The sequence below is a fragment of the Gadus chalcogrammus genome, chromosome 17 (genome assembly GCF_026213295.1).
Source record: "Gadus chalcogrammus isolate NIFS_2021 chromosome 17, NIFS_Gcha_1.0, whole genome shotgun sequence".
NCBI classification, from domain to species: domain Eukaryota; kingdom Metazoa; phylum Chordata; class Actinopteri; order Gadiformes; family Gadidae; genus Gadus; species Gadus chalcogrammus.
In genome coordinates, this window is record NC_079428.1 from 9,531,063 (window position 1) to 9,547,629 (window position 16,567).

Sequence of the window (16,567 nt, forward strand, 5' to 3'; positions counted from 1 at the left end):
ACCATATTTATAAAAAATATGTTAACATTCAAATATTTGCATAAACTTAAATAATTGAAAAAACTGAATGGACTTATTACTTCATAAGTATTATATAATTATTATTTATGTGGTGTCATTATTTGTTTGATAGTATTTTGTATTTATTATTTTGAGAGCCTCTACCCCAATTTCGTTGCACTTTGTGCAATGACAATAAAGAGATTCTGATTCTGATTTCATTATTTGTGACTTTGTAATTTTATATTTTTCACTTTATACATCTCTATTATTTTTATTATGATTAGTTATTTTGAATGTTTTCATAATACAAAAAAAAAGCCATCTCCCTCCTCTCTCCACCAGAGCGCCACTAGTTGTGTTTAGTTTGTCATCTGATTCTTTTCCTGTTGGGAAGAAAAAAGTTGCACAAACCCCACCCCTCCGTAGCGACTGTAGGCAGACTGAGAGCGGTCAGAGTGGCTGGCCAGCACACACCACCGGGGAAGGAGGAACACCACATAAGTAACGCTATGGCCTATATAACGTTGTGCTTCTCGGTTATCGACAACAACAACAACAACAAACGCCACCGTTCACGCCAATGAACTTTCGTCGCGCCTTGGACCCAGAAGAATAAGTTGTATCATAAGTTTCATTCTGGAAAGTATCCTGAACAAGTGTTGGATTTCTCCTTCCTGCCTGCGGCCAAATCTCGGAATAGTTACGATGTCCGCACTGGTATTGTATCGCTCTCTCTAAACGTGTATCTTCGTTATGCGTATTATTGTGAGGTGTTGGATGCTGCGGACGATCACATAATGGATACGGGTGAACGTGTTGAGAGGATGCGACCAGACGAGCCGACCCTGTTGTCCGAGGTGCTGTAGTGCTTCACGGGGGAATTGGCGAGGTCCGAAGGCTTGTCGTGGAACCTCGGCTTCGTAGAGCTTGAATGCCTCCTTTCCTGCTATTCTTCTCCACTTCTTGGCACTTCCTGTGCTGCTCAGTGCACTTAATGGCTAAAAATACAGACCGTTCAACCACCACGGACAGCTAAATGCACTTGAAACAATACGGTTGGATTGATAGTGTGAACGTTTCCCAGTGGAGGTTGTCATTTAGCTGGAGGTGATATATTGGTCCCCTCCATTCAAATGAAGGAATAAGTGGAGCTTATCTATTGACGGTAAGGTGACTATGTAGGCTGCATATTGTGTTCAAACTATACATTGGGGAAGTCCCCATCCCATTAGTTTGAAGAGAGAGGAATTCAATGGGGACATTTAGCTCTTAAACCCCCTTGGCAGAATCCTTAACATTAATTGTTTTGTGGGACGATGGCTAATTTAGACAGACACTCAGGCTGTCAACGTTGGCCCGAGTGAAAGACGCTTGCTATTGTCTTATTCCATGATCCCTCTGTAGCCTACTACTCTGGCAGGGTATTCAAAAGCAGTCCGCTGGTCCCTGATGAACCGACAAGAAAGTCGGGAACCGGAGTGCGGCGCCACACAGAGTACTCTTTTGTACTTTATCTTCGACGCCCCGGGCCACAGAGTCAGACCCAGTCAAAACATCTGGCGGAGGGCCTCATGGAGCCGCTGAAGAGCATGTTCACGCTGTCCAACTGGAAGAACCTGGACCAGTCGCAGAAGGGCAACTTCTCCAACCCGGTGTGGACGGCCCTGTTCGACTACGAGGCGTCCTGCAAGGATGAGCTCACCCTGCGCAAGGGCGACCTGGTGGAGGTGCTGTCGCTGGACTCTGAGATCTCCGGCGACGAGGGCTGGTGGGCGGGCAAGGTCAACAACAAGGTGGGCATCTTCCCGTCCAACTACGGCTCCTTCAAGCCCAACGGCTGCGGCTTCGGCGCCCTGCCGGCGGGCGGCGTGGTGGTGGGGGAGCTGGCGCCGGCCGTGGTGGGCGCCTTCGAGCCCAAGGCGGTGGACTTCCGGGAGCTGACGCTGAAGGAGGTGATCGGGGTGGGGGGCTTCGGGAAGGTGTACCGGGGCATGTGGCGCGGCGAGCTGGTGGCGGTGAAGGCCGCGAGGCAGGACCCCGACGAGGACATCAGCGTGACGGCGCAGAACGTGTGCCAGGAGGCGCGTCTGTTCGCCATGTTCACGCACCCCAACATCATCGCGCTGAAGGGCGTGTGCCTGCGCGAGCCCAACCTGTGCCTCATCATGGAGTACGCGTCCGGGGGCCCGCTGAGCCGCGCGCTGGCCGGGCGCCGCATCCCGCCGCTGGTGCTGGTGAACTGGGCGGTGCAGATCGCCCGCGGCATGCTGTACCTGCACAACGACGCCATCGTGCCCGTCATCCACCGCGACCTCAAGTCCAACAACAGTGAGTACTAGGGCACAACATGGCTAACCCCAGCCCGCGGGTCTTAACAACATTTACCCTGATAGAGTTTGGGGTAGTCCAACAACAGTGAGTACTAGCACAACCACAGATAACCCTAACCTGCAGGTCTTAACAACATTAGGTACTAGAAAATCTGACCCCTAGCATGTCTGTCTGACAACAGTAGGTTACAATCCTCCATGTCAAGTTCTAGCACACGACTTCCACAGAGACCTTATGCCTGAAAGGGTAAGGGGGAGGTGGTGGTATGCTACGAATGGCCTGCTTCTGCCTTTTCTTCTGGTTCTTTTATGCTAAGACTTGTTTTGGGAGGTTGGCATAATAGCCCAAATGTTAATTTGTACGGCTATAAAGATCACCAGGTGTAACTGAATAAGTGACTGTTGCTGCTGGTTTGGTAAACTATTTTCAGCATCCCCTATGCAAGCAGTGGCGTAGAGAGTGACCCACTGTGTAGCTCTGCCATAGCCGTCTACATAGAAGTAGTACCCAGTGGCAGCAACAGACTGCCACTAGACCAAGTCACGGGCAGAGGAATTAAAGTCCAGCAAAAAAAGTAAACGGCTGCCAGTTCACGCGCTATCGGTATCTCTCCTGCTAACCAGTGGAATTCCCCTGACTCGGCACAGTGCAGTGTTCTGAGTCAGCCGGCGATACAAGCACTCCCCAGTTTGCCACCATGTCGCGGATTACAATGAGGAGTGCAGGAAGTATTTGCTAAGTGGCCAAGAAAGGTGAGGAGGAAGCTCGGCAGGAGAAGAACACGATGTACCGGCTCCAACCCAGGCCAACAAAAAAATGAGGCCATTTTGCTTTTTCATAAGCAAATGTTGTTGGTGACAATGAACAACAATATACCTTTTCGTTTGTGTGTGCGGATTCCATGGTGATTATGGAAAAATACATTTCGGGTTCACAATGACTATTAGGTTGTCATACATGCACAATTTGAGAAATGTGTTTTCTTAGTAAACGCGTTACTCAGTCATGTGAATGTCACTGGCCTGGCGGGTGCGTGAGAGCACACAGCTGACCAAATTCAAACCGATATTGTGAAAGCCCATCAAAAAAGAAGGGGAAAAAAACTAAGAGTCACCGTGACGACCAGCGAGACGTTTTCCTCTGGCAGTGGCTGGCCCGTGACAATGAAGTTGTAGTGTAGGCGAGGGAGTTGGACTCGCATATCTGATGATTATCATTTTATTAACACATTCTTATCTCCCTCTCTGGCCTGCCCTGGGCGAGACCCCACTGCCAGACACCCACACTGCACTACAGGGATTCCTAACTGTTGTTATGCTTCAAACTACTGCTAATGAGCTTGGTGACTATCTTTATAGAGACAAACCTGACCCCCTGGACTCAGTCTCTAAATGCTTTGCTCAACAAGACACTGCTGACAATCTCCCAGGTTTTGTTGCTGAAATTGGGTTAGAAAAAAAAAAAAAGACCTGCCTTGCAAAACCAATCAGAAGTAAAGTCTGAAGGGCAGACATGCATAATGATGCGGCGATATGCAGAAGTCGTGTGCGCCACTCAACACTGTCCTACCCCATCGTCCTTCTTGTCCTTGGCTAAAAATAATTCATCAAAGTCGCCGGAAGTCCTAAATATTGTCCCCAGTCTCGTGGACTGAGCACAACGCACTCTAGTGATGGAACGTTGCTCGGGACATCCATTTCTTTTCAACTTTTCCAAAAAGCTCTCTCTGTTTCACGAAGGGATTGGCTATATCTTCAGTTGGTTCCACTAGGGAGCAGAATGGGCTGGGGCGGGGGGGGGGGGGGGGGGGACCTCACCCTGTAACGATTGAGGTCCGGCAAGGATTCCGTCCCTCATCCATCCTCCGCACACACACACTTCACAGGGGGCCCTTTGGTTGTAGTACCTGTACTACAACCTGTACCTGTATGTGAAGTCAGACGCGGTGAACCCATAGCCATAGTCTCTGGCCCTGCTGCCCTCCCTCCCCTCTGTGATGGGGTCTGGTCCCTCGCCTGTGTGTTTTCAGTTGTGGTTCTTCCTCTTCTCCTCTGGCCTGTCCCAGCTTGTCTCCCCTCCTGCATCTTTCAAGCTCCTTTTGTTGTCACCAGAGCTATATCCTGTTGTGGGGGCGGGAGGGGGAGGGGGACGGGGACAGGGCAGGGGTGAGGTTATATCAAAAGGAGCTGTGTTGGGTAATATCGTGAGGTTGCGTTGGAAACCGGCCGTTGACATCTCAAACACAAAGGGGATCTGGTTGATTCGCAGTATCGCACACTGTTTATAGGCAGCTCCAGAGAACTGTTTTGAAGTCTATCGTTGGAGTTTAGGGTGTCCGACTCCTATATTTTGCAGTCATCAAATTGTTGAGATTGAGTTAAAACACCACAGTGAGGCTATTTTTAATCCAAACATTTTAGCAGTGGAGGCCGGAGTCTAGTCTTATGCTGGATTCAACGAGATCGCGACCACACAAGACTCCATCCTGCAGCCTTCAAGTCATGCGCTTGTGGCCGGACCACAGCGTTTCAGACCCGATCCACGTGATTGGTGAAGGGCGGTGATGGACAGATGTTTCATCCAACCTCTTGCTGGGTAATATTCGGAAGTGGCTCCCCCTATTCAAATCGTTTCCAAGGACCACTTCTCAGATGGTTTTGTGTAACAAACCTCCTGTAAGGTTGGGTCAGGAATGGATGGTATAATTGGTTGGGTGTTTGACTCCTGGAAGGTTCGGGGTTCACACCTGCCTGCTCCTTAAAGGAGACATATTATGGTGTTTTCCCAACAAGTAAACATGGTATTCGAGTTCCAGCTGTTTGCTAGAGATCAATTTTATCTCCAGGGCTCCTGGAGCTCTATATTTCTATAATATAATATAATTTAATAATATTATTATGTATGGGTATTTATATAATTTTATGTCTAATATCACGGCCAAAAGCTATGTGCGCCTCGGATGATATTATTAATCATAAAGACTGCGTCTGACGTCTCTGGCACTTCCACAACAAGTAAAGATTCATAGTGGGGGATATCTCGGCCATGGTTGAGAAGAATTGGGGGAAAGCTATGATCTGATTGGAGGGAAGTGGGAGGTAATATTCAACTGTGCCTCCTTCCTATGTAGGCGGTTGCGCCGAAACTGACTTGCTCGTTTGGTAACTGTAGGCGGGGTACGTTCAGAAATGCAAATCTCACTCAAAAAATCATGTACAGACTTTTTTCAAAGTTTGTATGGAAAAGTGTTGTGTTCATAATATGTCCCCTTTAATGACATGTAGCTGAATTCACTGCATGGCCCTTTGGATAAAGAAGACAACATGGGAAATAGTAGCTTAGCTTAGAGACATGAGACCAAATGTGGGCATCATAGTCATCGTTAAAGGGGAACTCTCGCAATAATGGATTTAAATGAAGTTATCGCAAGAGATGGGCATGCTGATGCTTATGCTGATATGCTGCTATTGGTCAGGGAAGATCCGGGATTGGTTGGAAATCAAAGAGCCCAGCCTCAGCAGAAATGTCAATGTTGTTTCTTGCATGAATATTTTCTTTGATGTTTCTCTCAGTCTCTTGCTTTTTGCCATTTAGTGAACAAACGGATACATCCCTCGGCTTGTTTTCCTTCAGGCAAACCCGTGTGTGTGTGTGTGTGTGTGTGTGTGTGTGTGTGTGTGTGTGTGTGTGTGTGTGTGTGTGTGTGTGTGTGTGTGTGTGTGTGTGTGTGTGTGTGTGTGTGTGTGTGTGTGTGTGTGTGTGTGTGTACGGGCCTTCTGTTTGTGCTGTGTGCGATAACTGATGCACTCCCTTGCTCGCTCCACATGCACCGCACGCTTGCACTCCCATGGCGTTCAAACTCCTTCTCCAACCCATCCACATGTAGCCGTTTCAGCTTGGAGATGAGTCGATTGAAACGCAGATTGCACAGAAGGCATCCAGGTACAGGAAATAAGGGCATCCTCAACCCAGATACACTTCCTTCTACTGCAGTCGACTGTCTTTCCTGTGCGGATGACAGGAACCCAGCATGGTTTCAGAGTAACCTCCACCACCCCACTTTGATTCAATAAACTGGATTACCAAAATGGGGTGGGCTTTGGTATTTTATTCAGTGTGTTTGAAGTGGCTAAGCCCCCCACTAGTGTCAATTACCCAACGTTGGTGAGAAACAAATCTCAAAGCCACTTGAGCACCCGAATCCTAAGCATTCCATGCCGTGAGATGGGGAAAAACAGTCTTGTCAGGAAGCAGCAACACCCATAACGCCCGTGGGGGAAAGTAAATATGAGGAAAACATATTTTCTGTGTGCGTGTAAGCCGTGTATACATGCGCTCTGCCATTTAGACTGGCACAGTGGAGCAGAGGGGGAGTTGAGATGTCAGCCGCTGTGTGTGTGTGTGTGTGTGTGTGTGTGTGTGTGTGTGTGTGTGTGTGTGTGTGTGTGTGTGTGTGTGTGTGTGTGTGTGTGTGTGTGTGTGTGTGTGTGTGTGTGTGTGTGTGTGTGTGTGTGGTGCCACAAGGCCCCTGACTTATGAGTGGCGAGTGAAGTGTGTCATTTGTAGCTTAGCTCAGCGCTCTTTGATTTCCAGGCAGGAGGATAGTGTAGATGTTGGGGCTGTTCTACCCTCCCCCCACCACCCAAAGGTACTGAAGAGTCTAATGAAGGGTCTAGCTGTCGGCATCCTTGAGAGACACCCAAACCCCTACTTACCTGTCTGTTAGACGACTGTGTGTGTGTGTGTCTGTGTGTGTGTGTGTGTGTGTGTGTGTGTTTAAAGCAGAATGAAAACAAAAGCACATCAATGGAAGAACTCCACGGTAAAGGTCAGAGTTCGAAGGTTGCATGTTCTGCCGGAGGAACAGATAAGGACTCGGAGGAGGCCCACCTTGTAGGAAAACAACCCGGGGAAGAAGGTTGGGGCCATGTGGAGATGTGTGGCCCATTGTTTTCGTGCAATGGAAAAGTCTAGTCTGGGGGCACGGGTGTTTGATTTTAAGTTAAATGTGTCTGCGGTCTACCTGTAGAAATCCTTGAGCCAGATGTCTTCCCTGTACAACCTACCTGTCGCTGAATTCACTTTAAAGTCACCCTAGGGGGATTTCAACTGCTAAATCATGACTAATTGAATGATCAACAGTGTGGCTACTTGGTCAAGGAGCCTAATCTCGGACCCAGCAGTCCTACGACGTTACAGCAGGACTTCTGGGGGGGAGGCTGCACAGAGCCTGGGCCGGAAACCAACATCTGAAGAGGCGGAGTTTCGCCTTGTTTCCTGTTTCATGACGGAGATTTCTACCCAACGGAAATGTATTTGTTTGAGTGGATGGAGCTTTCAGAAGGGGGTTTAACTAATTGTACTCTACATGGTGTTGAAACCTTGACAGACAATTCTTCAAAGTTTAAAGATTTCGTCCAGAATTCTGCTCATCTTTAGACTATTTATATTAATCAGATGTTTGTGAGAGTGTAACTCACAACCCTCACTGATTTGTGAGAGTATAACGAGCCTTTTGACATCAAAGGCAAAAGGCTCTAGGGCCCAACTGTTTTGTAATCCAAATCAACGATGCGGTCCAAAATAGGTTTTACTTGTGTGTTGATAGTGAGTGTGATGGATCTGTGTGTAAGGGTGGTTTGGTCTTGTTTGTTTGTGTGAATGTAAGCAGGCGCCATAACGACTTCACTGGGGTAGAGATAAAAGGCTGGTGTGGTTGGGGAGGGGTGAGGTGGTGTTAGATAGCCGGACCTCACAGGAAGTGGAGTGGATTCTAAAACTTGGCCCAAACTCCAGAACCCCACCCACTTGCGATCGAACCGTGTGAAACTTTACTTTCACCGGCGAAGGATTCTTGGACCCGCTCCCTTTCCAGAATCACAATTTGAGTTTGCTTCCAATGCACGCGCATTGTTTTAAAAGTCACCCTATTGGCTCCTGCTTGGTTTTCCGATTTCACATCAATTCGTTAAATACTAAAGGGGCTAAGTGGGAAAATGCCAACGGTGCTTAAAAGGCTGTATGCTTACGATGCTAATGATGCTAAATGCTCAACACTCAAATCCCTTGTCAGCCAAACTTGAAGGATTAGGCAAAGGAAACCCCCCAACATTTTTATGATTTGACTTTGACTTATTTAACAGGATTTAACATAAGCCACATTTATGCCACATTTGCTTGCGTGCTCCCCCTCCAATCGATTTCCTTTACTCTCTAAACACGTTTGCTTCCAAAGGTGGTCGATGACCTCCCGGGTTGCTATGGAAACCGCAACATTCTGGTGGTATGAGACCATGGGTTAATAAGTGACCGTTTTCAAGAACAGCCCCCCCCCCAACCTGTGTTTCACCTGACATGTTAGACTTTGAACACACATTCATCAACCCTAACAGGGAGGATGTCAATTAGACTATTCTTGTTTGTTTTAAATTAGAAAAATAGGAATGCTAATTCTGAATGATAAGCATCACTCGTATTAAGTTTATAAGCGTTAACTTGTATGGATAAAGTGAGATATTAAAACATAGTGGGACTCTTAACAGGAGAAGCGGCCTTGGTTTCGCTACCTAAGTTGATGTTTCATGTGCCCTAATTATCTTCCCCCTCCCTCCCTTCTCCATTTGAACACACACACACACACACACACACACACACACACACACACACACACACACACACACACACACACACACACACACACACACACACACACACACTATTTGCCAGACTGCCTGTCAGCCCCTGGCCTCGACCTTTCTGTTGATAGCAGTGCAGGAGTGTGTGTGTGTGTGTGTGTGTGTGTGTGTGTCGGTCACGACAATGCTCCCGTTCTTCCTGGGGAAAGCCCCCGCCCCTGCCAGCATTCTCTGCTCGCCCACAGGCCCGGAGAGAGAGAGGGAGAGAGGGAGAGAGACATAGAGAAGTAGTGGAGCAGAGCAAAACATAGGGGTCAGCCAGTTTCACAGGAGGGAGGGAGAGGGGGAGGGGGAGGGGGGGTTCTAAATTGAGTTGGACTGAAGAGGGAGGAGCAAGATTAAGGTGTGCCAGGCAGGTAGCAAGGTAAAGGTACAAAGGCATTCTTTTGCTATTTGTGTTATTTGTGTCAACTATTAAGTTGACACATTTAGTTTAATCTGAAGTGACTGGCAGTGAATTCAGTTCAATGTCATTATGATGGGGTTAGCCAGTGGATACAGAGACAGGTCATTAAGGAGCAGGTAGGGGTTAGACAGTGAATACAGAGACAGGTCCTTAAGGAGCAGGTAGGGGTTAGATATTGAATACAGAGACAGGTCGTTAAGGAGCAGGTAGGGATTAGACAGTGAATACAGAGACAGGTCATTAAGGAGCAAGTAGGGGTTAGACAGTGAATACAGAGACAGGTCATTAAGGAGCAGGTAGGGGTTAGCCAGTGAATACAGAGACAGGTCATTAAGGAGCAGGTAGGGGTTAGACAGTGAATACAGAGACGGGTCATTAAGGAGCAGGTAGGGGTTAGACAGTGAATACAGAGACAGGTCATTAAGGAGCAGGTAGGGGTTAGACAGTGAACACAGACACAGGTCATTAAGGAGCAGGTAGGGATTAGACAGTGACTACAGAGACAGGTCATTAAGGAGCAGGTAGGGGTTAGACAGTGAATACAGAGACAGGTCATTAAGGAGCAGGTAGGGGTTAGACAGTGAATACAGAGACAGGTCATTAAGGAGCAGGTAGGGGTTAGACAGTGAACACAGACACAGGTCATTAAGGAGCAGGTAGGGATTAGACAGTGACTACAGAGACAGGTCATTAAGGAGCAGGTAGGGGTTAGACAGTGAATACAGAGACAGGTCATTAAGGAGCAGGTAGGGGTTAGACAGTGAATACAGAGACAGGTTGTTCAGGAGCAGGCAGCATCTTGGTGAAACATTCCTATTGGTTAGACTGGGGCATCAGGGGTGTGGAAGAACCCAGCACCTCTTGGCTGGGAGTTGAACATCATCCATCCCCTCGCTGGGTATGTCTTCTAGCGACGAACGATCGCTGCAATATAAGAACGAAAACGGCGTTGAGGTTGAGTGGACCCATCAGCTAAGCAGAGGTTATTAACCCAGGTGTGGATTGACGAGGCCCAAACGCGCACGCACGCACACAAACGCACAGCAGGTACGACTGTTCTCTGATTGGGTAGTAGTGGGGAGCTGAAGGGGGCGGGGCCCTAGCCAACGGGACGTGGATGAATGCGGTCCATTATCAGAGACTTCATTTCATCCCCTGGTTCTTTGTCTCTTTCACACCCACTCTCGTCTCGCTTTGTGAAGTCCCATCGCATAAAAAACACAAAAAACACACACACACACACACACACCGTTACGTCACGTTGTTGCCTTGGCGACGGTGGCGACGCAATCACATGACAATCCAATGGATGGTGCTTCCTCCATCTCTGTCTCTCTCAGCTGGTTGTCTGAAGGAGTTGAGCGTGTGGGGCGAGACTCGGTGTCTATGGTGTCTTTGTGTACAGTATGGCGGGTGATGATTAATTGTAATGAACTTGCTGGCTCAATCGTCACCAAAGCCTGGAACAGGGCTGGGTCTAAATGTTCTGTATCACGAGCAATACCTCTACCTGGCTACCGACTCTGAGTAACGAATCACGATTTTCTGTACCTTACTATTACTATGCTATAGTTTTTACTATTATTATAAAAAATACATGCGTGTAAAGATATATAGAATGGCCAATCTGCTTCAAAAAATATTCAGCAGTTCGCTTAGGTTTCGTGTATCATGAGTTTTGTGTTCAGACATTTCTTATTTACTCTTTCTCTCTTTACTCTTTCTCTCTTTAACAAATATATTTTTTTGTCTCTCACATGGTTTCCTGGGACTATACCAGGGACCCTGAGATTTTCAGAGTTGATGTTCAAAATCCATCCACAGGTTAGCCACAACCTAGCGTTAGCCTGGTAGCTCGTTCACACACAGCCTTACACACACAGACATACACACACAGACGCAGAGGCAGACACAGACAAAAACACACACACACACAGAGTTGCTTTGTTTCCCAAGCGACCGTCAAACAATTCTAAACAACCGTTGTCATGGAGACCTGCTGCCCCTGTAGCATTGTTGTTTTTTTTCTTTCGTTGATTTGTCCCAAGAGGAGAAGCATCAACATAACGTTTCAACATTCCATATCAACATTCCATATCAACATTCCCTATCAAAATTCCATATCAACAAGACAATCAGACTCAGGGAAGATGCAGCCCTGGTTAAAGGGTGACTTCTTTACCGAACTAAGTGAATGCAGGTCGCTGCTGATTTTCAAATCAAACAAATATAGCATACTGTAGCCTCATAGCATTATTGGCTAAGTCATATTTTGGCCAAATTGTGATATCTAACCTAAATCTACTTTCCTAATGCTGCCGATTCACTGCGCTTCATTGGCTATATCCTAAGCCAATCAAAGTCCTTTCCTTTCTTATTCCATAATCAATTATGCTATGAGGCGCCTCATAGCATAATTGCGCAAATGCATGTCGCGCGACATGCATTTGCATTTGCTAACACAATGATGAATGTCGACGAAATCAATAGCAGGTCTTCCTCAAATAGGTAATTTATTACACGTATTTGTGCTTTTAAAAGTTACCAATTCCTAGTTCATTACTTGAATCAAAGAAGGGGTGGTTCATGGGTGGGTGCTACGGAATATGTTTGCAGAGTCAGCAAAAAATGGAGCTGATTTACAAAGTTTTACAAAGCTTTGACGTCGTCCCCTATCCATCAATGAGTCGACCCATACCCACCAGGTCACCTCATCTCAGCAGAGCAGACCATTCTGAGAGAGGGGCGCTGTTGGTTGTTCGTAAGAGGTGAGAGAGGTATGCGATGAACACTGCGAGACATATCGAAACACACTGCGTACCCAAGAAACACTCTGCAAATTCAAAATGCACAAGGGAACAGAGTGTGGATAGCCTTAACCTTTTTTCCCCCATAAGTAAACTTTAAAGAGCTAAATTCCCTTGCGTCAGGTCTTATCAGCGTCGTGAAATTATTTGATGTTCTTGCCAAGCAAACTGTGGAATGCCGTTTCAAGCTGCCGATTGAATCCACAAATTGACGCTAGGCATACAATGTAATCTGTAATAAAACAACTCAAACAGGCAATATCTTTCCTTTTCCACCTGTGTAGGCGAAGCCAGGCAATTAACATTCTGTACTGCGGTGCATAATGATAGTAGGGCGGTTTCATGGTCAACATCCGTGGACGCTCAAAGCGATTGTGTTGTAAATGGGCTGCATTTGCATAGCACTTTTATCCCAAGCCCTTTACAATATTGCCTTGCTCAGGGCCCCGCGACACTCATTGGCAACCTTGCGGTGACCAGCCAACCCGCTGTACCTCCTGAGCTACTGCCGCCCTGTCGTGGCGTTTGCGTTTGTGTTGCGTTTCCCCTTAATGAGCTCGTGTTTTGGGAGTTTTCAAAGCGGTTTGGATATGGCGGTAGGTTCGACACGTCCCAGCCATTGCAGAGAGCTCTCTTTGAGAGGATACGACCACGCCTGGGTGAACTGAACTCTTGCCGCATCCAAGAAGTGATGCAGACGAATATAGCCCAGCCTGTTGTGTGTGTGAGATTTGCATATGAACTTCTCCGTTTGCACACGCAATCGTGTGTGTGTCGTCTGAGTTCTCCATTTCTGAACTGACCTCGGTTAACTCTGTCTGACGGATCCAAAATGGCTACCGTTCACTCAGCGGTGAGACGGGTCTCGTCTGTCCGTCCGTCCGTCCTCCCCCCTTCGTCTTTCCCCTTTCCTTTCCTTCATGACCATCTTTCCTTTCCTTCCTTCAAACACCCACTCCCTTCCTCCTTCTCCATCTGCTTTATTCCTTCTCTTTTCTGTTGTTGTACTCTTCCCTTTCCGCTGGAGTCTGGCTGCTCCTCAATGCAAACAACACACACCCCTCTCTCTCTCTGTCAGTCCCTTCTTCCTCTCCTGTTTGTGTGTGATCACATGACACACCTCTTGACCTCCTCTTCCTGGAGCGTCTGGCCAGACGACAGGCCCAACAGGAAAGAAGCCTGGACATTTGTATTTCATGTTGTTCTAGCTTTTTGAAACGGTCACCCTGGGAATTGTAGTTTTGTAGTCTTGTATTCACTTACTGGAAGTACTGGCTAATCAACGCCAACACCTGCCAGGAAAGGCTCATGTACCTTTCTAATTTCATGTTGTAGCTTACTTTATGAACACCCTGGGAGATGTCTTTTATTCTTGGAGTCACTTCCTGGAATGGTTTGTGCAAGCAGGCGGTGGAACAATGTGATTCTGTTTGGTCGCTTTACAAATGTGAACAGAACTTCGTGCTTTACGTCTTTTGGGTTAAACCAAAGAACAAATGCATCTCTACTAAAGTAGGGTTCAGTTTGGGGCACAGCCTGAGCTCAACCTGACTCTAAAAGCCTAAGGCCTTTGACTTATCTCTATCTCTCTAAGTATAATCTATATCTCTCACCCTCACCCCCCTCCCCCAGGGTCAGAAGCATGGGCCCCAACATTGACTCTGACACCAGGAATTGATTTCCTGCCTTAGGGTTAAACAAAGTTTTCTCTCTCCCCCTGCCCGACTGTACACATAGGGGTGGGTTGGGTCTCTGTCTTAGTGGGCCTGACTTAGGATCACAAGGCTTGTGTTAAAGTGGAGATTCACCTCGCCGCTGCATGGTGCAACAGCTTTGGGTCTTTCTGCACCTGAAGTCAAAGAGAGGAAATGTTATTCCTCTTAATGTTCACCTTCGACGTCATGACATCCATAGACCTGGATGAGGCATTTAGCTAGGCATGGCTAACGACACATTGTTAGCGTGTAGCATTAGCAACGTACTGTAACTTCATTGTGCTGGAGCTTTGTCCCCTTACCTTGCCAACCGATCACACACACACACACACACACACACACACACACACACACACACACACACACACACACACACACACACACACACACACACACACACACACACACACACACACACACACACACACACACACACACACACACACACACACACACACACACACACACACAGGCCTGATAGACAAAGCGACCTCCGGCAAAGCATTCCATTGTGACATCCAAAACGCTGCCACTGGATGTTCCCAGGCAGGATGTCTGCGTGTGTGAGAGGCTCCGTGTGTGCGGCTCCGTGTGTGCTTGTCGTCGTGGCTGCGAGAGTTCATATTTCTGTTTACTTTCATGTGGCATGAATATATAGATGATATTTATGGACTTGGAAAAACTCACAAAAACTACAGGGGGGAAGAGAGAGAGAGAGAGAGAGAGAGAGAGAGAGAGAGAGAGAGAGAGAGAGAGAGAGAGAGAGAGAGAGAGAGAGAGAGAGAGAGAGAGAGAGAGAGAGAGAGAGAGAGAGAGAGAGAGAGAGAGAGAGAGAGAGAGAGAGAGAGAGAGAGAGAGAGAGAGAGAGAGAGAGAGAGAGAGAGAGAGCGCGCGCGCGCGAGCTTCCCCATAATCACTTGCATTCCTTCCTGTGCCCTGCATACTCTCCTTGGTGCGCATGGCTAGTCCTGTGCGTGTGTGTGTGTGTGTGTGACCTTGTGTGTTTGTGTGTGTGCGTGCATGTGTAGAGGATACATGTTGTTTATATGCATGTTGCAGGAAATCATTCCAAACGTGATCATGTGATTTTGAGTCAATGTCGTTTTTCTTTGTTATTTATTATTGTCCTCTCTGTTGTCATCTTTCTTCTTCTCGCGTTCTCCCTTTCTCTGTGAGCTGTTGTTTGTTTATCCTACAGACCTAGTGCTCTGAATCCTACAGCTACCCTGCGGTCTCTTTTCAGTGAATTCCATTTAGAATCGTTGGTTCCGCAACGCTATCTATCGTAGCTACTCCAATATGTGATTGCATGCTTGAGATTGTGGTTAGCCTCACCTTGGTAAAAAAACATTTGCAAAATGATTGAACATTAAGTCATTTTGGATTAGGCAATCAAAAAATCTATTTAGATTGTTGTCTATTGTTCTTCAATTTATTGTTGAATCTATTGTTTCAACAATAGATCTATTGTTCTTCAATTGTTCTCTTAATTTCTAATAAGGAAGTAGACCTTTTCCACCGCTTCTTATGGTGGCAAATGTTATTTTCTCTTTGCTTGTGGCTTCTGTTTACCTTCTAAATGCATCTTTGATGACCCTGCCATAACCCTGTTTCTACTTCTGCGTCGTCCACATACTCCATACTGCTTCATTGAAGACTTCCAACCCATTGTATTACAATGTGGATAATCTTCATCATCGTCGTCAGCGTCTTCATGATCAGAGTTCAGCAGGTTGCGTGTTTAACCGAAGGAGTCATGTAAGGGAGGCGTGAGACTCAAGGGAAAGATCACGCGGCAGACACCATTGGTGATGGCGAGAGAGGAGGGAGAGGGAGGGAGGGAGGGGGAGGAAGAGAGAGAGAGGGAGAGGGAGAAAGAGTGAGATGAATGTAAGAGATCGTTCCAGATTTGCTTCTCTAGATATAAAATTATTTCAAGAAAAGCAGAAGAGGAACTGAGAGTAAAGAGCGAGGAAAGGGAGATGAGTGTTGTTTGTGTGCGGTTGTTTGTGTGCGATTGGTGTGTGTGTGTGTGTGTGTCTGTGCGTGCGTGCGTTATGTCGAGACGTCAAGTAGATCCGTGTAACAATGTCTTTCTTTCGCCCCCGCCATCCGTACAGATCCTTACAAAAAAAAACGTCTACATCCATATGGTTTCATCCTTCCTCCCTTTATTCCTCACCTTTCCTTCCTTCCTTACTTTCATCCTCCATCGTCTTCCTTCCTTTCTTCCATCCATCCTGTTCCTGCTATTCTCACTTGCACCTCCTTTCTTCCCTTTCCTCCGTTCCCACTTCCCCATCTCTCTCTCTCCCCTCCCTTGCTTCCTCCCTCCCTCCCTCTCTCTCCATGCCTCCCTCCCTCAACCCTTAACTCTCTTTTTCTCCACGTCTCTTCCTCTCTCTCCCTCCTTCCCTCATCCTTTACTCTCTTCCTACCTCCCTCCCCTACCTCCTTCCCTCATCCTTTACTCTCTTCCTACCTCCCTCCCCTACCTCCTGCCCTCATCCATAACTCTCTTCCTCCCTCCCGCCTTCCCTTCTCTTCCGAACATCTCTCCAATACTCCCTCCCCCCCGTCTGTTTCCATCCTCCCTTCTTGACACATACT

General features: G+C 47.2%; 1 protein-coding gene across 1 annotated transcript in view; it reads left to right on the plus strand.

Moving 5' to 3' along the window:
* Positions 1 to 405: 405 nt before the first annotated feature.
* Positions 406 to 16,567, plus strand: part of LOC130370472 (mitogen-activated protein kinase kinase kinase 11) — a 36,974-nt gene continuing 20,812 nt past the window's right edge. Inside the window, exon 1 of the mRNA XM_056576222.1 lies at positions 406 to 2,331. Coding sequence (XP_056432197.1) covers positions 1,575 to 2,331 — 757 coding nt within the window. The 5' untranslated portion in view covers positions 406 to 1,574. The remainder of the gene's footprint in view (positions 2,332 to 16,567) is intronic.